The following is a 27,687-nucleotide window of genomic DNA, read 5'->3' on the forward strand; positions in this document are numbered from 1 at the left end:
GATCAGAGGCGTTGGCGTCAGGCAGCGATGGCGTCGGGCGGCGAGAAAGTCGGAGGGCGTTTGCGTCATGGACCTCAAGGACTCTGCGTTGCGGAGAGATGATGGGCTAGGCTTCACTGTTTGGGCCTTGGCTGCATATCCCTCTGGGGCTTTCAAGCTTTCTACTTTGGGCTGGGGTGTTTTGCCCTAGACCCATCCCTATGTTTTTAGTTTATCTATTTACAATAATTTCCTTGTATTGGGAAAGCTAAGCATGTACCTCTAACGCCTCTCGAGTAGTACCAAAGGAGGATCTCGCTATGTCTACGTTTTTTACTTGTCTAATGAGTGGGTCTATGTATGTACCATTGTGGGTACTACCGCTATCTTCTTGTCTGTCTGTACATGGCAGCGGAAGGGTATGTAACGGCCTATTCTAGCTTGTGACGACTATATATATTGGCACCTCTTTTTTGGGTGGATTCAAAAAAAAAAAAAACACAGACATTAAATTTATTTTCAGTCTAAATATTTTATTTTAAATAAGAGAAGATTTTATTAATTCAAGAGCCAAAACGGTACATACATAATTTAATATATTTGTGTCCCACATTCGAAGCCAAATAAATTAGAAAGAATCAGTACCATTCGCTAGCACATTAACGCTCACATATTAGTCTAAATATGAGTTTCTGTCTCAAAAAAAAAAATATATATATATATATATATATATATATATAACAGCGGTTCCTATCAATTTATTTTTGTTTTTGTTCATCTTGAATTTTTAAAACAAGAAACTCGGCAAGTTATAGAGAAGAGAAGAGAAGTTGAAGAGAATGTGGGTCCCGCAATGGCACAATAGCACAGTAGCTAAGACTTGTAGCTGCTTCCAGCATCATACGTCCATCACTGTAACTCAGCCCAAGCAATAGCAGTGCAATTGGGTCCACAAGGGGAGGGGGCCAGTATCCATACTTCTCAATCAATTCATGAAACCTGACTAGCTTAGCTAGCTCATACTCAGAGTCAGAAAGTACCTCCTGAGTTGAACCCTGCATATAACTTGAGCGCTTTTCATGTGTCTTTCAACTCTCTCTAAATCTCTCTCTGTGCCATTGGACTCTTATCATTCTAGCTAGTTTCCAATGGCAGACTACGGCGGCCAGGGCCTAAACTTCTCTGCTCTCAACTCCGACGACGATGACTCCGACCACAGCCCCAAGAGCATGGCCGGCGCTTGTGGTGGAAAATCATCATCATCATCATCATCCAGGGTGGTGAAGCTCGAACCGGTTTTCAGAAGTCCTCATCAGCTTAGCGGCGTGGAGTTGAGAGGAAGAGGATCACCAAGTAGAGCTGGGGAGATGATGATGGTGGCAAGTTCGAGCAGGAAGCCGAGAGGAAGACCCCCGGGTTCGAAGAACAGGCCGAGACCTCCGATTGTGATCAACAAGGAGTCCGAGTCGGGCATGCAGTCAGTGGTGATCGAGATCTCTGCCGGGTCGGATGTGGTGGAAAGCCTGGTGCAGTACGCGCGTAGAAGACGGGTAGGGATTACCGTGCTCAGTGGTTGTGGCTCGGTCTCAAGCGTGACACTCCGACGCCCTTTGCTCCAGTCCCACCACGCGCCGGCGCCGGCTATGTCGCTTCACGGGCCATTTAACCTGCTCAGTCTGTCGGGATCGTTTATGGAATCTCTCGCTACTTGTTCCTTTGGAATATCTCTGGCAGGATCACAAGGCCAGGTGTTTGGAGGGATCGTCGGAGGCCAGGTCATAGCGGCGAGTCTGGTTGTGGTTGTGGCTGCCACTTTTCGCAATCCTAGGTTTCACAAGTTGCCGGCTGGCCCTGGCCTTGCTAGTGGTGATGAATCTGATGATGATGATACTCAGGATACTAAGCCTTCCTTGTTATTGGGTGGCTGTGCTACCGGTAGTGTTGTTGTAAATCATGCTCATGAGACTACTAGCTGTGGTTTTGGTGGTGGTTCTGGATCTGGTTCGAGTAGTGCTACTACTGCGGCGGCCATCTCCACGTGTGTTTACGGTGGCGGTGTGAGTCCACAGCCCATGAATTGCCTGCAGGTCTCTCATAGTCACCATGATCAACTAGTCCAGCCTTGGGGTGGTCCTCCCTCTCGCCCTCCTCTTCCTCCTCATTACTAGTATTACTGCCCTTTCTAATATCATCTATATACAATCTCCTTCAAGTTGTTTAGTTGTTTCATGTCATGATCATCATCACTGATCGATCACCTAGCTATAGAGTGTCTATAGCTTGATCAGTCTTTTGTGTTCGGAAACTAGCATTTGGTAAGCCGTATTTGTGACTAGCTTGCGTTATGCATGATTAATGGTGTTCAACTTCTACCCTTAACCCTTACAATGTATGAATTTAATAGTGTGATTAATTTGGGTTGGTGCTAGTGCTAATGCTAGCTGAGAGCCTTGGGCAATGCTGTTGTTACTGTCTGTGAAGGCAGTGAAATAATGTCAGGACATCGGGAAGGGACCATTTTTACCATGTCCAAAGCAAAAGCAAAGCATGGGTTAGAGATACGTACAACGACATCAAACTTGTCTTCTTGAAAGTTGCAACTGATTGATCAGAACGTAGAAGCCTTGACTTGACTAGTCACTACTCGGTACACAAATATTGACCTAGAACAATACAAAGCCTATGGTAAACAGTATCCCGTCAAACCCTTCCTTTAGAACAAACTGAGCTTTCAGAGATGCGACCTTCACAGTTCACACTATGCAATAATTACCTTTCAGACGTAAGCTTCCAGAGTCCAAACCCAGACCCAGACCCAGACCCAGACCCAGACCCAGTTAGCTACCTCTGAATCTGTGATCCATTCTTTTGAATGCATGTGACTGTGAGTAGTAATTAAAGAGTTACCACAGTAAGTACATCATGTCGAGCTTGGCACGGCAACGGTGATGAACTCATGGTCATGGTTCTTTGTGGTGGAGGTGCCTGCCAAACACTGTAAAGTGATAGCACGCGCAACTCAGAACATTCAAGTACATGGATCACAGATCCCAGTCCTCCAGTCCTTGTAGCAGCATTGGCCAAGTCATTTTCACGGGAGTCTAAATCTTAAGAGAATTGAAGCAATCAAAAGCTGCATTGACTTCTATCTTTTTTACCACACACACTGTATTAACTGTTGTACCTTCGTCTTGGTTGTCAAAAGCTCAGAAAACCTGTGCTGGATTTGGCATTCCCAGTCTCTGCTTTTGCTTTGAAAAAATGCACAACATTGTTGGCGTGAGTCACTCTCCATAATTGTAGTATAATTAGGATTGTATAGTTAAGGAGAATATTATGTAGTTAAGGAGGGAGAATGTCACGGTGTAATTAGTTTCCTATTAGGATTGTGTATACTCAAGGCCGGCCCATGACCAAGGCAGACAAGGCAGTGGCCTTGGGCCTCAGTTTGGGGAAGGCCTCATCTCCAAATGCTCATTATATATATATATATATATATATATATATATATATATATATATATATATATATATATATATATAAGTTAAAAAAAAAACCCAAAATAAATAAAACGCATAACGCAGTCTTCTACACTGAAGACGACGCGTGAGACCGATGAAGAAAGACCCGTGACTATATGAGGCCTCCAAATTTCCACCTTTTCTTTTGTATTGGTAAGTGTTGTTGGGTTAAACACCCCAAAATTTCCTTTTTCTTCATCATTCTGGGATTAGAAAAGAAGTTAACCAAAAGCCTTCTCAGTTTCACCAATTTGGGCAAAGATGGAACGTTGGCTGTTGATTCAGAAATTTCTGATTCCCCTCTGCTTCTTTCAGAGACAAACGGTAATATTTCTTCCTTTTATGTCTATTTAAACCATTGACAAACCCTCATAGATGCACAGAAGCAATATTTCTCTTTCTCAATTTCTGAATTCCATTCTCTATTCTAATTTTGTAATCAGAAAGGTGATACAATTGTAACAAGCTGTCGAGGCCTCAAGTCACAAAGTTTGTGGTTAATAAAACCAGGTTCTATTGTTCTTTATCTTTTTGGAAAGGTTGAATTGTTCTCTTTGTTTTTGGTTTGAATTTGCTTGTTTTTGGTTGGAATCTGATATGCTTGTTCGTTTTGTTTTTTATTGGAAGACTTGAATAGTTGAATAGCTGTTTGATTTGTTTAATTGTTTTAGTACTGAATATGTCTACTAGGAAGTTTGAATGTGGATTTGATCAACTTAAGAAAAAGAGAAGGATAGAAAATCTAATTCAATCCCAAAAAGGAACACTAGATAAGTATGTTACTGTCAAAGAAAATGCTACAGGATCAGTAGAAGAGACAGTAGCAAGTCCAGTAGAGAATTCAGTGCCAATTGTAGAAGAAGATGTAGTTGAAAATGTAAATGTAGCATAGAGTGTTAATCCAAGTGTGGTAGAAAATCTAGCAGAGAGTGTTGAACCAAATTTAGTGGAAATCTAGCAGAGAGTGTTGAACCAAGTGTGGAAGAAAATTTGGCAGAGAGTGTTGAACCAAATCTAGTAGAAAGGGTGCCACAATTCAACAATGTTAACACAAATATTTTTGATCCCAGCCAATGGAAAAACATTGATGCAAACTTAAAAAAATTATTAGTAGAAAAAGGTCATGTTAGGCACAAGGACTTAGATTTTCCCAAAGATGAAAAGTCTAGACATTTTGCTTCAAAACACTATACTTGCAGATCATCGAATGGTGAAATTCGTGAAAGAAAATGGCTAGTCTATTCAAAAGATCTAGATAGAGTATTCTGTTTTTGTTGCAAGTTATTTAATGCAAAGAATATTAGAAGTCAGTTAGCTAATGAAGGATTTAGAGATTGGTAAAATCTTAGTGACAGGCTTAAAGGTCATGAAAGAAGTATTCAACATGTCACTAATATGTGTAGTTGGTTTGAGTTAGAAGAGAGACTCTTAAAAAATAAGACGATTGATAGAGCTCTACAACAACAAGTTAACAAAGAAAAAGTTCATTGGAGAAAAGTATTGAAAAGAATTATTGCTGTCGTTAAAGGTCTTTCTAAAAATAATTTGGCATTTCGGGGAACAAATGAGAAGATAGGTGAGGCCAACAATGGAATTTTTCTGAGTTTTATTGAGACAATTGGATAGTTTGATCCAATAATGAAAGAACAACTTCGGCGTATAAAAGATGATGAAATTCATAGTCATTATCTTGGACCTAAAATACAAAATGAATTGATAGATCTCTTAGCTTCTGAAATTAAAACTGAAATCCTAAGAATAGTAAAAGAGGCAAAGTATTTTTCTATCATTCTTGATTGTACTCCTGACATTAGTAAAAGAGAACAAATGACTTTGATTTTGAGATGTGTGAATATATCAAAAACCCCAGCAAAATTAGAGGAATATTTCTTAGAGTTTTTAAGAGTAGATGACACCACTGGAAAAGGACTTTTTGATGAACTTATAAGTGTTATAGCCAAACTAGAACTTGATATTAATGATGCTAGAGGGCAGGGGTATGATAATGGTTCTAACATGAAGGGAAAACATCAAGCAGTTTGATGAGAATGCAAATGATGAACCAACATTATCTGTTGAATATACTTTTAGGACTGAGTATTTTTTATATATAGTAGATCAAGCCATATCTTCCCTTCACAGTAGATTTGAACAATTTCAATTATATGAAAGTGTTTTTGGTTTTTTATGTGATGTGAAACAATTAAAGTCATTAGTTGATACTGATTTGAAAGTAAAGTGTCTCAAACTTGAAGAGTTTCTTACTCATGATAATATTTCTGATATAGATGGTTCAGAGATGCATTTAGAATTAAGATTGTTAACTGAAATGCTAAACAAAGATTCAGATCGAAAAGTAGAAACACCAATTGAAGTTCTGCACTTTGTTCAAAGATGTGATTGTTTCTCAAATACCATGATTGCTTATAGAATACTATTAACTATTCTTGTTACAGTTGCTTCTGCTGAAAGAAGCTTTTCAAAATTGAAACTAATAAAATCATATTTACGATCAACCATGTCACAAGAAAGATTGAATGGACTAGCCATGTTATCTATTGAAAGAAAATTGTTCAAAAAGTTTAAATACACTAACTTAATCAACATTTTTGCATCCCAAAAGGCAAGAAGAGTGATCTTCAAATGAAAATTTATCTTCTTGTTTTTGTTGACATTGTTACCTTTTTTTTTTTTTTGAAGAAAAGCCTCTCTAGCTTTTGCCTTAGGCCTCACTTTGTCACGGGACGACCCTGTGTATACTTGGAAGATCAATACATCAGAAAATTCTCAATCTCTTTGTTCTGTTTGACTAACATGTCATCTATCCACTGTGCACAACAAGACACAATTGATACTACGGTGGAATCAAGTTATTAGCAATTAAATGGGAAAATTTAAACTCCATTACATTGGTTGAACATTTATAAGCTTTCTTAGTTAGGCTTTATGGTATTGAATTAATAAATTTTATATGCAAAAGTTGGTTAAGAGTGATTTATTTGGTAGTTTGTAGAAGACTCTATCAAAGCTTTAGCATCTTTTAAGTTGGTAGAAGAAAAATAAAGAATTAATAGAGATCAACCCCATGCGATGCTGCAGGTATGTTATATGTTTAACTATAGCAAATACAAATGTTCGAAAGATTATATAAGTAACCAAAGTACCTTTTACAGATTCCAAAATCTAGTATCTTAACCAGATGCATACTTATTGCAAAAAAATGGTTAGGCTTAGCAAAAGTGTTGTATGTTGGTACTAGATAAAACTATGGTACGTTAACATTTCTCATACATGTCATATTTTATGTTATATATATCACTTTGAAGACTCATATTACCACTTTATGTCATACTATGGTACGTTAACTTTGATGGATCGTGCTTGACGAACCAAGGTGATGATTGATTTCTGGATGGGAGATGAGCCTTGCCGTTGGCGCTTGACGTTGTAATCAACTGAGCGCAAAGAGGAGAATGGCGGTGGTTCTTGTTGGCGGTGCGACAAGAAGCAAGAAGAAGCAAAGCTGCATTTTGAGTGTTGGAGCTCGTTATGCTTGCTCCGTCAATAATTTTTTTTTTTTTTTTTTTACGCTAACCATTTTTGAGTTGGCATTGACCAGCTCTTACTTAGCGTTGACTAGCCCTTAATGGGCGTTGACCATCCTTGACTTAGGGCTTGATGCCTTGCACTGGGAGCCAAAAATGATCCGAAAAGGTTGACAAAGTGTTAATCAAAGAAGAGGAAGCCAATGAGCAACTTTGATAACTCAAAGGAAGAAAAAAAAATTCTTTTGAGTTTGTTAAGCTGACTTAACGCATGGTAAGTGACGAAGCTATTGTATCGGCTTCCCACAGACAGCGCCAATGTTAATGTTAGAAACCGAAGGCTCTAATTAACATTAGAGAAAGAGAGAGAAGAGAGAGAGAAGACACGATGTATAGTGGTTCGTCTCCCGCCTTAGCAGGAGATCGACTACGTCCACTTAAAACCTTAATTATGTGTATTGGGCCTTGCGGCCCAACATTATTACAAAGACAAGTTGTAATGGGATGGTCTCTAAGTGGGAGGAGGGGTCCCTTTTATAGGTAAGAGAGCCCCTCTCCTTTACATTTTCTTCTATGTGGGACTAAAAGTCCTTATTCTAGTGTAGAAACTAGAAAACATGTTGTGAAGGCATATTGGCAAGGCCGGGAAGGTTTCTTCCCGGCGAGGTCTTAACCGCCTCAGACCACCACGGGGTAGGTTGGATGTCGGGCTACAGGATGTATGTTGCGGTTGAGCCCCACCATGGCTTGTGGGCCCCTCTAAGAGGGTGTTGCTTATGCTTGGTGACATAGAAAACAAGCTTGCTAGTAGAGGTATCTATAACCATGAAATGAAAAATGAATTCGGAGAAACCAACCGCTCGATGGAGAGATTGTAATGTTTTATGATGGTTGTAGAAAATCCAACCAATTTGGTTCTCGTTTGGAATTCGATTAGCTAGGTCAAACTTAATTACTCTTATAAACCCACTACCTAGGATCCAGGTCCTGGGTTCGAGTCACCATGGGGGTAGGAGTGAAATCCTTTGATCCTCTTTAAAAAAAAAAATTACTCTTATAAACCTATATTTATATATCATACACTCCAAAGGACAACCTCTATCAATTCAAATAAAATGGAAAAACCGACCATTGGATGAGATTATTATAATAAATTCTCAGTGTGATAAAAAATTTAGCTAATTTCACCATATTTTCGAATCCGATCGAATCGGTCAACCGTAGTCATGATATGTAGAATATATATGCACATATTCTATATAGAAGTATGAGAACGTCCAATTTCACCATAAGCCAAGTTACAACAAATTCACACTCATCGTAAAGAGACACACACACACATATAATGATGATGTGGCACACTGTAGATTTCCAAATATATGTGCTGGGCCTTCTAGACATAAACTTGTAAAAGATGTTGCAGATTCTCGTCCAAGTTGAACTGCTTTCACTTAAATTGCCATAACTCCTTCTAGAAAAGTCGGAATCACAAACCGTAAAATTCTTCAGAAACTAGATACATGGGGCTTTACATGCATATAGGGTACAACTCCTAATTCTATCCGAGCAGTTCCCAGGAATTCAGCAAAGTTCGGTTCTAGACATGAACTTGTAAAAGATGTTGCAGATTCCCGTCCAAGCAGAACTGCCTTCACTTAAATTGCCATAACTCCTTCTAGAAAAGTTAGAATCGCAAACCGTAAAATTCCTCAAAAACTAGACACATGGGGCTTTCCATGCATATAGGGTACAGATCTTAATTTCATCCGATAAGTTCCCAGTAATTCAGCGAAGTTAGGTGTTCTGCACAATAGTTTCTGTGTCGCAGATTCTCGTTCAAGCTGAACTGCCTTCACTTAAATTGCCATAACTTCTTCTAGAAAAGTCGGAATCGCAAACCGTAAAATTCTTTAGAAACTAGACACATGGGGCTTTCCGTGCATATAGGGTACAGCTCCTAATTCCATCCGATCAGTTCCCAGTAATTCAGCGAAGTTAGGTGTTCTGCACAACACAGTTTCTGTGTTATTTATATAATATTTTTTGTTTGCGGGCATTTACGGGCCGGGCCTAGCAGACTTTTGGCGGGTCGGGCCGGGTTTCAAACCCCTAAACCAAGCCCGGCCCTCTACCCACCGGGCCGAGCCTATGGTGGGCTTTTTGACGGGCCGGGCGGGGCTTTTGGCCCTCCGAGCCGGCCGGCCTCCATCGACCCACTTGTTCCGCGGGCTTTTTGATGAGGCCTAGGTGGAAGCATGATTTTGGGACTTCATGGTCACCACCTCACCAATCCTAGGTGGAGGCCGGTCACCACCAAACCGCTGAACATGTTTTTAGAGCAAGTTCACATGTAGTCGAGAAATGTCAAGATCGAAAAGTCAAGAATTCGACCAGTCAAGTTACTGTTCACTGCCACTGGACATGAGTTTCCACCCGTTTTTTTTCTTGACCAGTCAAGACTGTTCATTAAGCGGGTTCACTGTGTGGATTTTACTGTTCATTTTTTTTTTTTTTTTGGGCCTTTAAAATTAAAATATATTGGATGATAATAATGGAGATTTATGGATAATTAATGTCATAATTATGCAATTTACTTTTTTTTTTTTCTAATATTTTCGGTGGACAAATTATGAGCCACCGACAATTTATCTTGAAATGAGTGAAGGTACCACCGACAATTTTTTTGCAAACGCTTGAAATAACCACCGACATCTTTGAACGGACCAGATCATTTGCATACTATTCAATCTAATGGTTATTGTTGATGTAATCTTATCTAAGATTTCGGATCAGATTACGTCGAACCATGAGTAGACACGTGTCCTCGAAGTCTGATCACGTTTTATGTGAAAATTGTAAATAAATAGAGCAAGAGGCAGCACACCATTCACACACAAGCTAATATTTTCACAAATCTCCTTCTTTTTCATATCTCCAGATCCAACACATTTCCTCTCCTTCCCTAATTTCAATGAAGAGATTGTGGGCTAAGTATCGACAATCTCGAGATGAAGATCATGAAGAGATGTGTACGAATAATGCTCTTGTGGTAGCAGCAGTCACTAAAGCTGAAGCATCCTTCGGATCACGACGACGGGGTTCTCAACCGGGGCGTGCACTGAATGAGGAGCGATTTAGGGAATCAAGAGGGAAAAACATGATGGAAGATTACTTTGTGGAGCGTCCAGTTTTCAGCGAAGAGGTATTCCGGACACGGTACAGGATGAGTCACAATGTTTTCAACCGCATCTCCAGTAACCTTTGTCGCTATGACCAGTACTTTGTCCAAAAATCAGATGCTGCTAAGAAAGTCGGACTACTTCCCCAGCAGAAGCTGACATGTTCCTTAAGAATGCTTGCTTATGGTGCCGGGGCAGATCAATGCGCTGAGTATTGTCGGATGGCGAAATCTACCTCATTCGAGGCTCTGAAACGATTTACAAGAGGAATCGTTAATCTGTACTCGGCAGAATACCTCCTGGCTCCTACTTCGGCCGACCTCAGAAGACTTCTCGCCAAAGCTGAGAGAAGAGGCTTTCCTGGGATGATTGGAAGCATCGACTGCATGCACTGGCAATGGAAGAATTGCCCAACAGGTTGGGCTGGAGAATACAACGGTCGAAAACGTGTGCCCACTATGATCCTTGAAGCAGTCGCTTCTTATGACACATGGATATGGCATGCCTTCTTTGGAATGCCTGGATCATGCAACGACCTCAACTTGCTTGCTAAGTCCCCGTTGTTTGACGAGCTGACTGCTGGTCGAGCCCCTCAAATCCAATTTCAAGTGAATAACAGGATTCACAATTTAGGCTACTATCTCGCTGATGGTATCTATCCGCAATGGGCGACTTTCGTGAAATCAATTCCAAGGCCTACACGACCCAAGGATCTGAAGTTTTCCGAGGCTCAAGAGGGGGAACAGGAAGGATGTGGAAAGATGTTTCGGCATTTTACAGTCGCGCTTTAGTATTGTTCGAGGAGCGGCTCGTGGCTGGGATAAAGAAGACCTTCGATACATCATGCTGACTTATATTATATTACACAACATGATAATCGAGGATGAAAGACCAGATTGATACGCTCAAAATGAGTGTCAATTTAAACCCTGCATCGAATTGTAGTATGAGTAAGTAGGGTATCGTTCTAAACCGGGGATTGGGGTATACTTCCTGTCAAAAACATTAAACAAATTAGTATTATTCACAAAGTAGAAAAGAAAAATAAAACAAAGTATATATTTACAAAATTACAAGATAGGGGATTTCGAAAGTTGTATCTAAATCTAAATCTAACTACTAAATACAATGATCAATCAATCCATGAATCAAGATAGAAGTAGGGGACGAATAAGATGCATGATGTAGTCAACCACTATTAACACGAAAACAGAACATCAAATAATAATTCACGAATCAAACATGTCATAGAAAGAAATCAATCAAGAACAAACCATGAACGCATGCATAAGTTCTTATTACTTCCCTTAATTAGATTAACTAGATGAACGCACCATAATTAACCCTATTAATCATGCAAAGCTAGTGAGTGATCAATTCCCCAACAAAACACAATTAATGCATTAAGAACATGTGGAAGTTTGATCGATTTAAGAAGAACACACAAGTTAGAACGCTAATCAAGCATGCAAATCTCTTTGTTGATTTACCTAAGGATTTATAGGTTTTCCACTTAAGCAATTAAGACCTAGAACGCTAGTATATCTTACTTTTGATTCAATTACATGCAAACCCTAATTGTTTCGAACCAACTAAGATAGACACATAAAAGGTGGGATTAAAGCACAAAATCAACAAACAATCAATAATACATAGAGAAATCGCAAATTAATATATGAAAATCCTAAAACGTTTATCATGCTTCATAGTATTCGAAAACTAAACATCAAGACATGCTCTTTATTCTAACAAAAAGTCGAAACATCCAATTAAAACAAAATCCAAGAACGCAAGTGAAATTGTTTACAAAGTTACAAGAACATAAAACCGAAAACAAAAGAATAGAGGTCATGGTTACACTTTTAAAGAAACTTCAAGAAGGTCTTCAAAGGTGGTGGATGTTGATGAGGCTCACGGCAAGGATGGTGAATGGATGATGGAGCTTTGCTTCACAGCTTCAAGTCTTGAACAATTGGAGAGGTATCGAAATATTGAGAGTAAAGGGGAGGAATCGCGAATTGATTCTGGGTTTGATGATATTTTTGAGTTGTGGAGTGTATGGACGTGTATGGAGGGAGAGAGATGGCTGAACGGAGTGAAGGAACCATATCAAAAACGTCCAAAATAGGTGTTTATATATAGAGAAGCTCTAGACGTCAAACCCTAGCTCTCTGTCTTCAATTCTGATTCTCCTTCCTTTCTTTGTGTTGATGTAGATTTCTTCTTGAATTTTCTCATTGGTCCACATCATCATAGCTGCAATATATCCTCAAAATCAGATCAAATATAGAGTAGAGACCTTCCCAAACTCATCCCAAAAGATATTCCCATCCGAAACTCTCTTTATTTGCACAAAACCGATTTCCGGGCAGACTGACCTCCGTGCACTAAATCGGCCATAACGTCTTCTAGAAAACTGATATTGACAAACCGTAAAAAGCTCTGGAAACTAGACATCCGTAGCTTTCCAACCATATATAGATCGCAATTTTCTGAGTTCTGAGTTGTTCTCGGGGATCTGTCGAAGTTGACTGATCTGCACAGGCAGATTCCTAAAAACTCTCCCTTTTGGGATTTCCGAAATCTTCTTGAATCTTCTTTATTTTGCACGGAAAAACCAACTAGAATTGTTTTAGGGTTCTTCCAAGACGTCAAGAAGGGTCTAGAAACTCATGTGCAAGTCATATGCTTCAATATTTGGGCCAGGCTTCTCAATTGGACAATTTCAAAGCCCATTCCTTCAATTGCCGAAATTCCTTGTGCATTCTAGAACATTCTTGAACTATCTTGAGTCATCTTGAAGCCATAGCATCTCCTAGCACCACCAGGACACCAGGACTCCTAGTGTCATCAGGTTTCCTCGTTCAACTGGGACTCTGTCATTTCTCATTTTCGAACATCATTTTCCGAGCGCACTCCTAGTTGCATTAGGATTCCTACTTCAACTGGGATTTTCTGTTTAGATTAGGAAAGTTTCCATTTCTCCATTTCTTTCCCATTTCTGCGCTTCATTTCCTCCTTGCCTTCATTTCCATCATTTCTAGCTCTTCTTAGCTCATTTCCTGCGTTTGAAGCTCAAATGTACATATAAACACAAAACTAAGTCAGAAATGATAATGTTAAGAGAATAACTAAGTAAAATGTAGAGAAATGATACTAAAAACATAGAAAATATCACTCCGATCACCAGATGACAGCGATGAGGATTTAGAGTCCGATGAAGAAGAGGATAACAATATGAGGCCCAGGTTGGCCCAGGTTTGGGAAGGACCGACCGGTGATGACTTCGATCCTGTTGGTAGAGATGGTTATTACTTCAACGGATTCATAGATCAATACGATGCCATTAGAAGTGCAAACAGTCACTCAAACCTTCAAGAAGATCTGATAGAGCATTTCTGGAACGTTCAAGGCAACATGGAGATCTAGATCATAATATAGGTTTTTTTGGAATAATTGGCTAATATCTATGTTTTGTTATGTTTGTGTGCTTTGAATTTGGATTGTATTATGTTTTGGGAAGTTGGTGTGCTTTTAATTTGGCTAATGTCTATGTTTTTTATGTCAATGTGATTTTAATTTTGCTTGTATTATGTTTATTATATGCTATAATTTTGAATATAAGGTGTGTGCTTTAATAAGGGGAATTTTCAAATACAACTTTTATTTCATAAAATTTATGCTTACATAAATGAAAAACTAGGAATAAGTACAATACAATTACACAACATGCATGATCACCTAATTATTCAAATCATGATCCTCATGCTCTCTAGGAATTCAACTTGTGTTTGAAGGGTCATCATTAGGGTTAGGGTTGGTGGAATCACCCGTAGAGAAAGGTGAAAATTGTGGTTGTGTAGGATATCCCCCGGGGTAAGGTGGTTGCGGATAGTATCCACTGGGTTAAGGGGGTTGTGGGAATCCACCGGTGAAGGGAGGTGGTGGGAATCCACCGGTGAAGGGAGGTTGTGGGAATCCATCGGGGCAAGGTGGTTGTGGGTATGCACCGGGGTAAGGTGGTTGTGGGTATGCACCGGGGTAAGGAGGTTGTGGGTATGCACCACCAAAATTTGGTTGTGGGAATGCACCACCAAAATTGGGTTGCGGATAGTATCCACCCATAGAAGGTGGCGTCTGCTCGCCAAGTTCTTCTTTCTCCGCTATCTTTTTTTGCTTTCTTGACCAATAACGTTTTTTATTTGGCGTCATTTGACTTGTATCAATCTCCATAATACGCTCTTCCCTCTCTTTATTTCGGTCTTCCCTCTCTTTAATTCGCTCTTCCCTCTCTTGTAATAGGAGTTGCTCTTTTCGAATTTCGATTTGCAAGAGGATACATGCTCGTTGATTTTCCTCTTGGAGACTTCGAGCGAATTCCTCATCGAGTTTTTTCTTGCCCGCGGTTGCCTCTATTTGATTGTTCGCTATACTCTCGAGTGTGCTTGACAGGGGACTTTGATCTTTCGCTGCTTCTTTCCTTTCCGAATTGCTTCTTTCGCAGCCTTCCTTCCTTGAGGCCTCACATTAGGATCTGCAGTTTCACCTGCAATTACCTCATCTACATCCATGTCCAAGTTGATGGGGGAATTTTCAGCAATTGGTTGTGTGTGCGTATGTTGACTTCCTACATTTGATGTTCCTCCGGATGTATGGCTAGGGATGTCTTTAAATTGTGCAAAGCCCTCCACAACAGCGTAACTATCAAAACTCTGAAAATTGTGTCTTCTTTTCTTCCCTTTTCTCTTCATCCCGGCATGCCACAATTTATGTGCTTCCTCTTGCTACGTAATTAAAAAATAAAAATAAAAAATGTAATTAGTACAAATATAAACGCTATTATGAAGGGTCATCTATTATAAAGGTCATAATTTTTGTAAAAAAGTATCTCACCGTTTTACAATAAAAATCAATAAGTACAAATATAAACATCGTTGTAATTACATCATTATTTATCAACTAATAATTTTAATTATAACGAAAAAAAATTACTACAATTAAAACGATATTATAATTACTACATTATTTATCAAGACATATTTTACTATAATGTATCAACAAATTAAATGATTTATCAACAAATATAAAGGTCATAATTTTAATAAGAAAGTATCTCACCGTTTTACAATAAAAATCAATAAGTACAAATATAAACATCGTTGTAAACATCATTATTTATCAACTAATTATTTTAATTATAACGAAAAAAAATTACTACAATTAAAACGATATTATAATTACTACATTATTTATCAAGACATATTTTACTACAATGTATCAACAAATTAAATTATTTATCAACAAATACATACCTCATCAACCGCATTCGAACCGCTCTTGTACCAATTTTTCGCATGCCTTAATGCACAATGCCACTCAAAGAGTTCAACCTTCAAAATTTTCCACCTTCCCTGCAAAGAGGAAGCTGATCGGCTCTGGGGCCAATTTGCGTCAAAGTGTCGCATCAGGCGCCTCCATAGGTCGTTTTTTTTCTGATTTGTGCCCACAGCCGGATCTTGGCTTACAATTTTCCAAGACTTGCACAATTGAACATCTTCCTCATCTGTCCATCTCCTTTTGTCTTGGATATTATCATCTTCACTTTGATCTCCCTCTTATCCGGCCACTGGACGTGTGTTTCCCCTTTGTTCAGCCATATTGGATTTAAATAAATTTGGAAGATGAGAGCTATATGAAGAGGAGGAAGCACAAAATTGGGTTACTATGAAAGATAATTTTTTGGGTGTGAGATGTAAAATAAATGGTAGGTATTTATAGAGAAATGTTTAGAATTTTTTTTTTAAAATTTTTGTTACCGTTTATTAACATTACAAACATATATATACATGTTAATTGTAAGCCGTCGGATTGGCCATTTAATTGAAATGAAGGGCTGGGATTAATTGACCGTTAGGCCCAGATTTCAAATAGGACCAACGGTTATATTCCACGTGGCAGGCCGACCCCCTCTCTCTGTCGCTACGCGACAAGCGACTGGCTCCACGCCTAGTCTCTTTGCGGCGCCACGCGTCGTCAAGCTGTCGTCCACTTCCCTCCCTCAGTGCGTCGTCGTTTGCTGAGCTATATCACGTCAGCCACGATCAGGGCTGGGCCGAGCTGGCATGTGGGCTGGGCCGAGCTGGCATGTGGGCTTGGTCGGTCATGGAAATAGTCATGGACTTGACTATTTTCTTGGCTGTAGTCAAGAAGGGGTGGGTTTTGCCTGGTCAAGCTTCCACCGCTGGAGCTGCTTTTCTCCCACAGTCGGTCACCACATCAGCTTTCTCTTGACTATGACCAGTCAAGTTCACATCGGTGGACTTGCTCTTAGGAAGAAAGTTGTAGATAAAATTTCCAAGAGAATGTCATAAAGTTTGTTTAAAAAAAAAAAAATTCAACCAAAAAAAAAAAAAAAAAAACTCCTCATGTCGTCTTTTCAAACCCGTAGTTTATTTCAGACCAAAAGAAAAAAAAACAGCAGACTGTCCCTTGGGTCATCTGACTAACTTTCTGAAAGAAAAACAAAACATTTGCGTTTTGTAGAGCAGGAGTTGAAAAACCTCCGAACTCTTTCTCGTCGTCTCTCATTACTCAGTTGTTCAGTTCTCAGGTGCCCAGTTTGTACAGGTCTTGCTCTTTTTCTTAGACATTCATTTCTCTTTTAACTTGTTTGTTCAGTTATCAACTGCCTTCTGCTAGCTTACTATACATTGCTTCATCTCTCTCTCTCTCTCTCTCTCTCTCTCTCTCTCTTTTCTTCTCGTGTTGTTTGAGTTTTAATTGTGCCCGCTTGATTGTTTTCACTCTAGATCTGTGTGGTAAGCTCATAATCATGTAAGTTGTAAGTTTAAGTGTGTTCCTCGCTTTTGCTTTTGTTTTGATTGATGGGTTTGTGCTGTTCTGAATTCTTTGATATGTTGGAAAATTTGCACTTCTTTGTTGTTGTTTTATTGGTTTTGGAATTCAGACATGTGCTCCTTTTGTTTCTTATTGGAAATGTGGCTCTTCTAAATGTCAAATTTATACATTAGCTTGTCAAAGTGATGCCGAATTGTTCGTTGCTCTTTTAGCATTGTGATTGACTCGATAGAAGTTTAGGAAAACATAGTGATTAATGAGTTTGGAGTAAGTGTGGCTTTTCGTATATTGTGTAGTTGAGCTGTGGAGCTGAGGATTTCAACAAGCCTAATGGGTTTGTATTAAAAAAGTTTTGTTGGCAGCAGAAAGGAATTGAATTAAATTTTGGGGGATTCAGTATCGGTGTTCCTATTGAGACATAAAGGGATGATCGGGAGAAAAAGTATTGGACGCGTATCACCAATACTTTTGGTGCTTTTGGCACTTGGGTTTTCCTTTGCTACATATAACTTGCTAAGCATAGTAATACACAACAAAGCTTCCTACTCGGCGCTTTTGCTGGCAGATGAATCGGAATTATTAAAAGAACCAGTTATTTGGAGGGCCGAAAACGCAAGGAGAGCAGGAAATTTGAACTCAAAGTTTCATGTTGCGCTTACAGCCACTGATGCTCCCTATAGCCAATGGCAGTCTCGAATTATGTATTACTGGTACAAAAAGGTACAAGGCATGCCTGGATCGGATATGGGAAATTTCACTCGAGTTTTACATTCCGGAAATGCTGACAATTTGATGGATGAGATTCCAACTGTTGTCGTTGATCCACTCCCAGAAGGCTTGGATCAGGTGAGAATTTTTCCACTGTTCAATCTCTTATCTGCACTTCTTGTAGCTAAAAAACTAAAATATTTTATTTAAATTCATTCTTCCTGGCAAGTTGGGTTGTGCTTTGTCACTTGTATTATTGGTGTATATTAAATTTTCTCGTCAGCTAGTTTTATTTTCTTCAAATCTTGTTGTCTGACAGTGACTTTCTTTCTTTACTAATGTTCATCTTCGCTAGAAAGGCATGCGATTAATATCTCATAAAACATAAATTATGGGAGGAAGTGATTCAATTCAAAGCGATTAGGCTCTTCCACTACTTCAAAGTAAAATATGATTTTCAATATACAAGAAAATACTCTTCTGTCCGTAAGGTATCATTGGTATGAAGCGTAAATGAAAGAAGGAACTGATCAATTAATATCCTGTCTTTTCAGTACATTAAAGCATCTGTTTAGTAGTTGCATTTGGTTTTCTGCAAGCATATTGTCATAGTCAAAAGTAGAAGTCATGTATAAACTATATGAAATCTAATACTCCCGACCATGAATAATAGAGTAAAATATCTCGTAAATGACAGAAGATCACCTAAGTGACAATGAAAATTGTAAGTTGTGGATCAATTTGCATTATCTAAATTGATTTTCTTGTGTTTTTGCATTAGCATCTGTAATTTGCTTTTTTCCTTTTCTATTTTTTTTTTCCTTTTTCTCTTTATCCTTTTCACTAAAGCGGAGGCATTTATGGATTACTAATAGCATACAAATAAGAACTAGTGCTTTTCATACCTCATACCAGTCCTCCTTCCGGAGCAGATTAATATGCATATAGCAAGATGAAATCACACTTATTCTTAACATCATTAATAAAAATAGCTGACAGGAAGTAGATATTGAAACAGTCATATGTAAGAAGTGTCCCGACATATCTTAACTAGTAGGGGAGCTATGATATATGAAGCTTGTCTGTTGTACCACTACATGATAAAGGGCTCGTATATTCCATTGGGGAAACTATATAGATCCAGGTGATAATATAAGTGTTTTTTTATATTTATTTTTCTTTCTGGTATTTTCTTTGAAATCTATTCTGGTCATATCTATAGTTGTTACCATGCTTTATGTATTAAAAGAATTTTGAGATTTATATCATTTAAATTAACCTAACTTGTTCGAGCCATGCAATTCGCAACATGATATATGCACACATGGAATAATAATTAAATAAAACTTTCCCTTGTTATGAGATGAACGGGTGTCCCAAATTCAACTGCGTACACAATTTAAATTACCTTACTTGATACCACTAGGACTAACACATGTTGTGCAATAATTTGCTCTGTACTTTGTTTTTAACTGCCAGAGACAACTCCGCTGTTCGTATTAGCAGATTCGTGTCCACCTAACCAGAAAATTTAACCGATGTTTTAACTGACCTCAGAACTGATTTCATTTTTCTTTTTCTTCTTTGATGTTGTATCCAGGGCTATATTGTCCTAAATAGACCATGGGCTTTTGTGCAATGGCTGGAGAAAGCAACAATTGAGGAAGAGTAAGTTTTTTTTTTCCTTCATAATATCTTGAAAACTTGTCCTCCTCATTGATGAATTAAAAGTTGGGGTGTTTATCATGAACATTGCAGATACATTCTAATGGCTGAACCTGACCATATATTTGTAAATCCTTTGCCCAACTTGGCACATGGAAATAGTCCAGCAGGATTTCCATTTTTCTACATTAAACCGGCTGAAAATGCAAGAATAATTAGGAAATTTTATCCCAAGGAAAAAGGTCCTGTGACTGATGTTGATCCAATTGGCAATTCTCCTGTAATCATAAAGAAGGTGAAGTAATTTATTTGCTAATATAATATGAGTAATGTGATTCTGAATGATCGAACATTTATAGCAAGAGGTGTGCACATGCCTATGTTATGTAGATATAGTTCATTGCTCTTTTCATCATTATGAATCACGCTGCCCATCTTACGTCCATACCATACTTTTGAAATGAAGAAATAGTTTATAAATCATTCTGAGGATAACAGTCCTTCTGTGACTAATTTTGATCAAATTGGCAATTCTCCTTCAACTATAATAAGATAACTATACTTTTGCCATTGTCGTTTCCAAAATGATGTGGTTGTGAATGATAGAACATTATTCCTATCACCATCATCGTATCTCATGACGAATATTGCTATGCTATTCTCTGGCTGAATATTTTCTGTCACTAAAAATAGTATCTTTGAAATATGTACTGATCAAGTCATTTGCTTTAGTCCTTGCTGGAAGAAATTGCTCCCACATGGGTGAACATTTCTTTGAGAATGAAGGATGACGTAGAGACTGATAAGGCTTTTGGATGGGTGCTTGAGATGTGAGTAATAATCCAGAAGATCACAAATTAGTTAGCTTTTGTGCAGTGGGTATCATGAAATTGCTGATATTTAATCTGATTTTGGTCATTTCCCTGCTGAACTTAGGTATGCATATGCTGTAGCATCTGCATTGCATGGTGTGCAGCATGTTCTTCGTAAAGACTTTATGCTGCAGGTTTGAATGATACTTTTATTTATCTTGTCAATATTTTACTTGATTTTCTCTATTGCATCAAGTTACAGAGTGATCTTACATGCTTAAGTTTAAACTTGCAGCCTCCATGGGATTTGGAAGTTGGGAAGAGGTTCATCATCCATTATACATATGGATGCGACTACAATTTAAAGGTCTCTCTCTCTCTCTCTCTCTCTCTCTCTCTCTCTCTCTCTGTATGTATGTATATATATATATTTTTTTTAATTTATCATGAGTGGCAGTTTAGCTGCAATCGTAAGTTTCACCATCTCTTTCCAAGTGGCACTAACTTTTCTTTTTCTATTCTTCATTGGGAATAATTTTTGCTGTCTTTAATATTGTTCATTTCTCAAGGGTTTTTTTTTTTTTTTTGAATAATTATTTAGGGGGAACTGACTTATGGGAAGGTTGGAGAATGGCGTTTTGACAAGAGATCATATCTCAGTGGTCCTCCACCAAGAAACCTCTCCTTGCCCCCTCCAGGAGTTCCTGAAAGTGTGGTAAGGCCACTAATAGTATCTTCCCTAAAGTATATATCTACAAGTGTTCATATTTTTTTTACTTTAGATATAAATATAATAACTTCATTTGATATTGTTTGTGTGTTCCTTTGATAAGTTAATGTATATTAAGTTCCTCTATACGTGTGTAAGCATCTTTAATAGTATTCTCTGATAATGTTTTATAACAGAATTATATATAACAGGGGAGCAGTAGCAGATATGTTTGTCGAGAGACATAGAAACTCAACTTTAATTTACTCTAGCATTCAGGTTTATTTAAAGGTGTCCTTTGAGAAGATCTTATACTAGATTTATATGTATAAGTTTAGAGCTAACCAAAGAGTAGTAGCAGATAATTCTGTTGTGAGGAGATAGAACTTGACTTTGTATAACTGTAGTATTCAGGTACATTTAATGCAGGTGCAATATGTAACACCAGCAAACACTCTACACTATGCATGGTAGGAAGGAACAGTGAAATTGTGGAAAGAGCGAGGTAAAGGGGAGGGAATGATGGGGTGCTTGTTGTTTAGTAGCCACAAGGAAGAGTAGAGGAGAAACAAAAATAGAGAGAAGACCCTCCAGGACTGCCAAGTTCGATGACTCCAGTATAGATTGTATTGGTGGATGGCAAATGGCTCTCCCGAAAAAGTTCTGAAATTTGACTTTTGCAAGCCAATTTAGTAAGGGTGAAAAGTACACATATTTTGTTATCTTCTCCTGACCTCCCTTCTACCAACGTGAGAAGGGAAGAGGAACTAAATAAAACTAAAACACACGCACACCCATACATTAACTAATGTACGCTTACACATAAAAGAGTTTACTGTTATTCTAGCTGCTGGTTCTGATGTTTGTTTTTCATTCTGATAACTGGTATCAACATGTTTATGTTTTATTAAAATATTCATGTCTTTACTGGTCATTGATTATTCAAACATGCAATATGAAATTCATCTATATCTGGTTAATAGAGCTTCCGTCTTGTTTGCAGGTAAGGCTTGTGAAGATGGTTAATGAGGCAACTGCCAACATTCCTGGGTGGGACATTGACTAGTGGTTGTGATGAAAAGTAAGATATGCAAATCGATTCTTTTCTTGTTTACTGATAGTTCAAAGGATTACAGAGTCTGCCAATACAAACTATGCATAGCAAGAGTACTGTGATAGTTAGATGAGGAATTTCTTGAGTCAAAGAGTATGTACGTTTTTGCTGTTGACGCTCTTTGAAATATAGCCTTGAAGAAGGATATTAAATTCTTTTGTATCTATACCATTCACTTGTTACACTTGTTGGGAATACGTACATTTTGACCTCCATATCATAATTTTCCAACAAGATTTGGGAGGTTTTGCTAATTAGAATTAATTGTTGAATACCAAAGAATGCAGCTATTTTTCCAGCATGTTTATGTTCGTGAGTCAACGGTTTAAGATGCCTGGTACTGAAGCCTTATGCCTTCTGATTATTATATATACATTTTGAAGATGTTGCATACATCTGTAAGCTCCAGAATTTTACCCTACAAATTACAATAGCGTGCTTTAGAACAAAATAAAGATCGACTACCGTCCCCCTTCTTTTCTCTTCTTAATTCTCCCATTTCCCCATGTATTTTCCCACTACCATAGATGAACAGTCGTAAGCATTGTGTTATTGACTTTTACCATTTTTACAAACCAAACAAATTATATTCCAATGATTCAACTTTTTGTTGGAATAGAGTAAAATCCACCACTAGGGTCAAAATTTTCTTGCACCGGACAAAATGATACCTAACTTTCAAAAGTGATAAAAATGATACCTAAATTTTTTAAAGTGATCAAAATGATATCTAAATTTTTAAAAACAAATCAACTTGATACCCAACTTTCAAAAGTGATCAAAATGATATCTAAAGTTTTAAAAACAAATCAATTTGATACCTCAGTTTATTTTTTTTAGGGCTAAATACTACCCTATGGTTTAAGTCCAAAATCAATTCAGTTATTGGACTTCTAATTTCATCAAAAACACCCCTGTACTTTCAATTTTGATTTAATAGATCCAATTCATTAATATTCTGTTATGAGTTCAAGTTATAGTTGGATTATTTGTTGAAAAACTATTTATTTGATAGATTTCTAATAGTGGGACTCACTCCAAAATTGACCATGTAGACCACCTCAACACCACATCATAAAACATAGGCCATATATGAGCCACGTCAACAAGTTAAATGACTCAATTGTCGGAAGACTAACAAATTGGACCTATTAGATCAAAATTGAAAGTGCAGGGGTGTTCTTGATGAAATTAGAAGTTTAGGGACTGAATTGATTTTAGACCCAAACTACAGGATAGTAGTCAGTATTTAGCCCTTTTTTTAAACTTCTTTGTTAAATCAAATGCAAAATCAAGCACAAAAATTGAAGTGATTTGTGGTCAGAGGGCCATCAATCATCTATAACTAGGGGTGGGCGTGGATCGAACCGGCTCGGTTTTGGGCCGAACCTGACTTCGACCCAGAGTCATCGGTTGGGCCTAAATTTGGACCGACAACTGTTTCTAAATGGGCTGGGCCGAAATATTCGGTGACCCGAATTTTCAGTTCTGCCCGGTTCGGGTTCAGTTCTAAATGGGCTTCTTTTTATTTATTCACGGCCCAATTACAAATATTAATACACAAATATTAAGTTAAAGCAAAACTAATATTTAGGGCCCAATTGGCCCAAATAATTTGCAGCAAGCATAAATATGCAAAACTCAACCTGCCCATGAAATGTTCAATACAACAAGGATAAAGAGGAAAAAATGCAGTTCAATACACAGTTTCATAAAGTCCAAAAAGGAAGAAAGGGAGAAAAATCCGACAAACTTAAAAGTCATAAACCATAGAGCAAAGTTCATAACAACCAGTCAACCACAAGTCCAGAAACAGATAGTTAGTCCATTAGTTAATTACAGACCCAAATTTAACTAACAAGGAGTTTCAAACTTAAACACAGTTCATGAAAACATAAACAGGCAGATATGCAAATCTGCAGCCAACACCAAAATAGCAGCAAGTCAGCAGCATAGCATGCATCTCTCTACTTTAAAGCATCATTCACTCTTCTACAGACACATCCACTTGGTGTAGTTCCGATGCTAGAATCAATTGGAGTCTGTGACGTCCCTTCACCAATCTACAAAATAAAAACAAACAGATAGACAAAGTCCCAATAAACAAGTTAACAACAAACTCCAAGTTAACAACAGACTCCAATAAACAAGTTAACAACAGACTCCAAGCTAACAAAAAGTTAACGAGAAACCCTAATTTGATTTCCAGAAACCCCAAATTAAAACCCTAATTTGATTTGCCGAAACCCTAAATCAAAATCCTAATTTGATTTGCATCAAAATTGAACAGAAGGAGAGAGTCCAGAGACTCGAGACAGTGAAGGTCTCTGAAAGTTTAAATAAAATCAAGAACAAATGAAGATTTGAACCCGAACCCTAAAATCCAAAGTTTCACAAGTTAAATCTGAATCCTCACAAGTTTTACAGAAAACCTATCACAATAGAGAGTCCATGAAGATCAAAGTGAAAACAGAGAAGCGAATTACCGAGTCCATATCAGAGAGGCGACAAAACTGCATATCGATGTGAAGATCGACGTGGTTGGGCAGCAAGCAACGTTCTGCAGCAAGATCGGGCTCGGCGTGAAGCGTTGTGGTGGTCGTTGCGGCGGTGTGGAGCCGGGCTCGGCGTGAAGCGTTGTGGCGGTCGTTGCGGCGGTGTGCAGTCGGACTCGGTGTGGAGTCGAGAGAGAGAGAATGAGATGGGAGGCCGAGTGTGAGAGTGGAGAGTGGAGACTGAATGAGAGGCCGCTTACTCGGTTAGGGTTACTTAGGGTTAGGCGTGATCGGGTGCGAGTGTTCTACGTGCAACCTAATTTCCACCAGTCATAAATTGACACATAAGAAAACTAATAAAAATATATATATAAATATAATAAACAGGCCGGTTCGGTTTTTTTGGGTCGGTTCAAAGTATTAACCCGGTTCGATCCGGTCCGATTCGAAAGCAGAAGATTTATGCACTGCTTTTTCTGGTTCGGTAACCGCCACCATATTTTCGGCCCGGTTCGGCCGGTTTTGACCTCCTGGTTCGGTTTCCGCCCGCCCCTATCCATAACCCAATCTTCTTCTTCTATAGAATTAAAAAAAAAATCTTTCATTCAATTTCAATTCTACCATCGATCGTAGAACCAAATAAAGTTCGGATGTTTCCCAACTTCTAAAGAAACAAAGAAAAATGGGAAGAGAGAGAGAGGCAGAGATAGAGGAAGAAGAAGAAGAGAATTAACAAAGTAAAATAAAAAATAATTGAAAAATAGTTTTTTGTGTAAAATATTATTATAACCCCATAAAATACTGCACCACACATGATCAATTTTAACAAAAAGTTACAAAAAATTAAACGGAGGTGTCAAATTGATTTGTTTTTAAAACTTTAGGTATCATTTTGATCACTTTTGAAAGTTGGGTATCAAGTTGATTTTGTGAGCCCCCGAAAATTTTTGTTTAATTTTTGAAGGTAATATTTTGCCAATAAGATTTTTCGCAAGGTGATTTAAGTGAAGGAAGTGACTTTGGAGATTAATTTGGTGTCGAGACCACCTATTGGGCCTTATGATTTAAGTTTGGGCCAGCGTCCTTCGTTTTGGGCCTAGAAGGTTACTAAAGTTCATTGAAGCAAAAGATCGTCGAAGCAAATTTGAAAGGAAGGCGAATTGAGTTGTAGTGAAGATTTGAATTTTTAGTTTTAACAAAGTTGAGTTTTGGGCCTAGGACGAAGTCAAGAATTAATTTAGGAAGTTCCGACGAAAAACGAATTAAAGAAACGTCCCGAGCCCAAAACCCGAAAGAAATTAGCTAGAGGAGTTTCGTAATTCGTAGCAAGGGTAAAATGGGCATTTCACGCAGATGGGTATAAATAGAAAACCTTGAGTGTGAAAACCCTAGCATCATTTCTCTCCCTCACTCTCGGCCGCGTTCTCTCTCTCTCCCTGACCTCTCTTTCTCGCACACTCTCTCTTCTTCCCTCTGCAAACGCCGGAAAACCGTATCTCCGACCACCACCTTGAAAAACCGCCACCACCCATCAATGCAGCACCAAGATGCGACCCAAACCCAAGAGAAATCGAAGCCATGCATCGACCCCAACCTCTCTCTTCCGTTCTCCTCCCTCTACCATCACTGGAAAGCACCATATCCGGCCACCATCTCACCACACTGCCTCCACCAATCGATGCAGCGCCCAAAACCGACCCTAACCCGAGGCTTGCCGTCGACATGCACCGCCTCCGGCCTCCACCCGCGACCACCAAAGCAGCGACGCTGCTGCCACCTTAATCCCCTGATTTCCAGCCATCGATTCAAACCCTCACTACCATGAATCGAAGCAGCATGTCCTATAAAGTAGAACCAGAACCTTGGCCTCAAACTCCAACGCTAGAAAACGCCGCACAAGCTCGCTGGAAACTATAGCTCTGCATGCCTTCGTTCTCCAATCTCTAGCGCGAATTGAGCTAAACCACCTCCATGGTTGGAATCAGCGTCTCACGTTTTCCAATAGTCCAAACACCCGACCTCCGATTCCAACCAGAGCCGCCACACGTGCCGCCGCCGCTGGCGTGTGAGAAACCTTGATGCCACCGTGAACTTTGCCGGCGTAGTCCTATTGTTCTGGTAAGCCGTTTTCGAAGCCCCCTTTCGTTATTTGGTTGAGTTTCAGTTCCAAAGTAGTGGATTGCTGATGTTCAATTCTTTTGGTTGATGTTCTTGAATTCGGGACTTGGAGGATGGGAATTGAAATGAGAGGGGAGCTTCTGGTCTTGGTATTGATTTCAGTTTTAATGGGATGGTGAAGAATCCAGAAGGACTGCAAGAAGCAGTACGTTATGGAGGTTGTGAAATTCTGAGATTTTGGAGAAGGGGAGCTGCTTGGTCAGTTTCACTATTGTGGTAGCCAGACAACTGAGGGTGATGGAACTGCCTTATGAGAGTGCTAGAGTCGACTTGTATTTGAAGAGATTTGGGTAAGAAACATGAATACTCTATTGGAATTCTCGTTTTGAAGTTGCTAATGTATCCAAAGTGTTTATTGATACGTTTTATCGGTATTAACTTTGTTAAGGAATGATCGAAGGCTTGGAATCGTGAAGGATGCCTCTGTTTTGGAATCAAATCCTTTTGGTAAGGACGAGGAAAAATTATTAAGGTTTAAGTCTTGTTAGAGTTGTTTCTGCTGCAGTTTTGGTTTGTTGAGAATGTGCAAAGTTAGTAAATGTGACAAATGAAATGTTGTACAAGAATGTAATCGGCGCTTTAGCTTTATGACTTCAGGATTGGTAAATGAAAATGGAAAGAAAGTTGGATGCTAAATTTGGTAATTGGTGTAGGTTTTGGTTGCGGAATAATTTGGTTAAGTAACCAAAAAGGGAAATCCGTTTAGTAAATACTTTGGTGATAAAAAGGGGAATTAAGGAAGCTAAGGTATACCAAGAAAATAGAAAGGTCTAACGAGTTGACCTAAAATTTAATTTCGGATCATAGCTTTGTTAATTTCTCTATGTCCCGAAAATTGAAAGAAATTTATTTAGTGGAATATTCGGGAATGGAAATTGCCATTTGTTTTCTTAAAGTAAAAAGGGTAAAGAAATGAAGGTGAAA

The 27,687-nt window shown here is 38.5% G+C and overlaps 3 protein-coding genes, 1 long non-coding RNA gene and 1 pseudogene across 5 annotated transcripts; all 5 read left to right on the plus strand.

The window, feature by feature from the left end:
• The first annotated feature begins 999 nt into the window (after positions 1 to 999).
• On the plus strand, positions 1,000 to 2,328 carry LOC133733156 (AT-hook motif nuclear-localized protein 23-like). The gene has a single exon (XM_062160767.1). The coding sequence runs from the start codon at positions 1,128 to 1,130 to the stop codon at positions 2,145 to 2,147; it is 1,020 nt and encodes a 339-aa protein (XP_062016751.1). The 5' UTR covers positions 1,000 to 1,127; the 3' UTR covers positions 2,148 to 2,328.
• Positions 2,329 to 3,761: 1,433 nt separating this feature from the next.
• LOC133730617 (uncharacterized) lies at positions 3,762 to 6,147 on the plus strand (annotated as a pseudogene).
• A 3,869-nt stretch (positions 6,148 to 10,016) lies between these two features.
• Positions 10,017 to 11,015, plus strand: LOC133730619 (uncharacterized). Its single transcript, XM_062158173.1, has one exon. It carries the CDS (start codon positions 10,017 to 10,019, stop codon positions 11,013 to 11,015), a length of 999 nt encoding a protein of 332 aa, XP_062014157.1.
• A 5,681-nt stretch (positions 11,016 to 16,696) lies between these two features.
• On the plus strand, positions 16,697 to 22,258 carry LOC133734124 (hydroxyproline O-arabinosyltransferase NOD3-like). Of its 2 annotated transcripts, none has more exons than XM_062161761.1 (9): positions 16,697 to 16,851; positions 17,379 to 17,928; positions 19,391 to 19,458; positions 19,549 to 19,750; positions 20,188 to 20,285; positions 20,392 to 20,461; positions 20,563 to 20,634; positions 20,869 to 20,982; positions 21,980 to 22,258. In XM_062161761.1, exons 2-9 carry the CDS (start codon positions 17,509 to 17,511, stop codon positions 22,040 to 22,042), a joined length of 1,107 nt encoding a protein of 368 aa, XP_062017745.1. In that variant the 5' UTR covers positions 16,697 to 16,851; positions 17,379 to 17,508; the 3' UTR covers positions 22,043 to 22,258. The 2 variants fall into 2 exon arrangements, with proteins under 2 accessions (XP_062017745.1, XP_062017747.1); XM_062161763.1 differs by having other exon boundaries at positions 16,698 to 16,834.
• Positions 22,259 to 25,993: 3,735 nt separating this feature from the next.
• On the plus strand, positions 25,994 to 27,351 carry LOC133732433 (uncharacterized). The gene is made up of 2 exons (XR_009857127.1): positions 25,994 to 27,053; positions 27,152 to 27,351. It is a non-coding gene; the product is annotated as an uncharacterized LOC133732433 (long non-coding RNA).
• Positions 27,352 to 27,687: the final 336 nt, after the last annotated feature.

The sequence above is a fragment of the Rosa rugosa genome, chromosome 2, assembly GCF_958449725.1.
Source record: "Rosa rugosa chromosome 2, drRosRugo1.1, whole genome shotgun sequence".
Taxonomy (NCBI): domain Eukaryota; kingdom Viridiplantae; phylum Streptophyta; class Magnoliopsida; order Rosales; family Rosaceae; genus Rosa; species Rosa rugosa.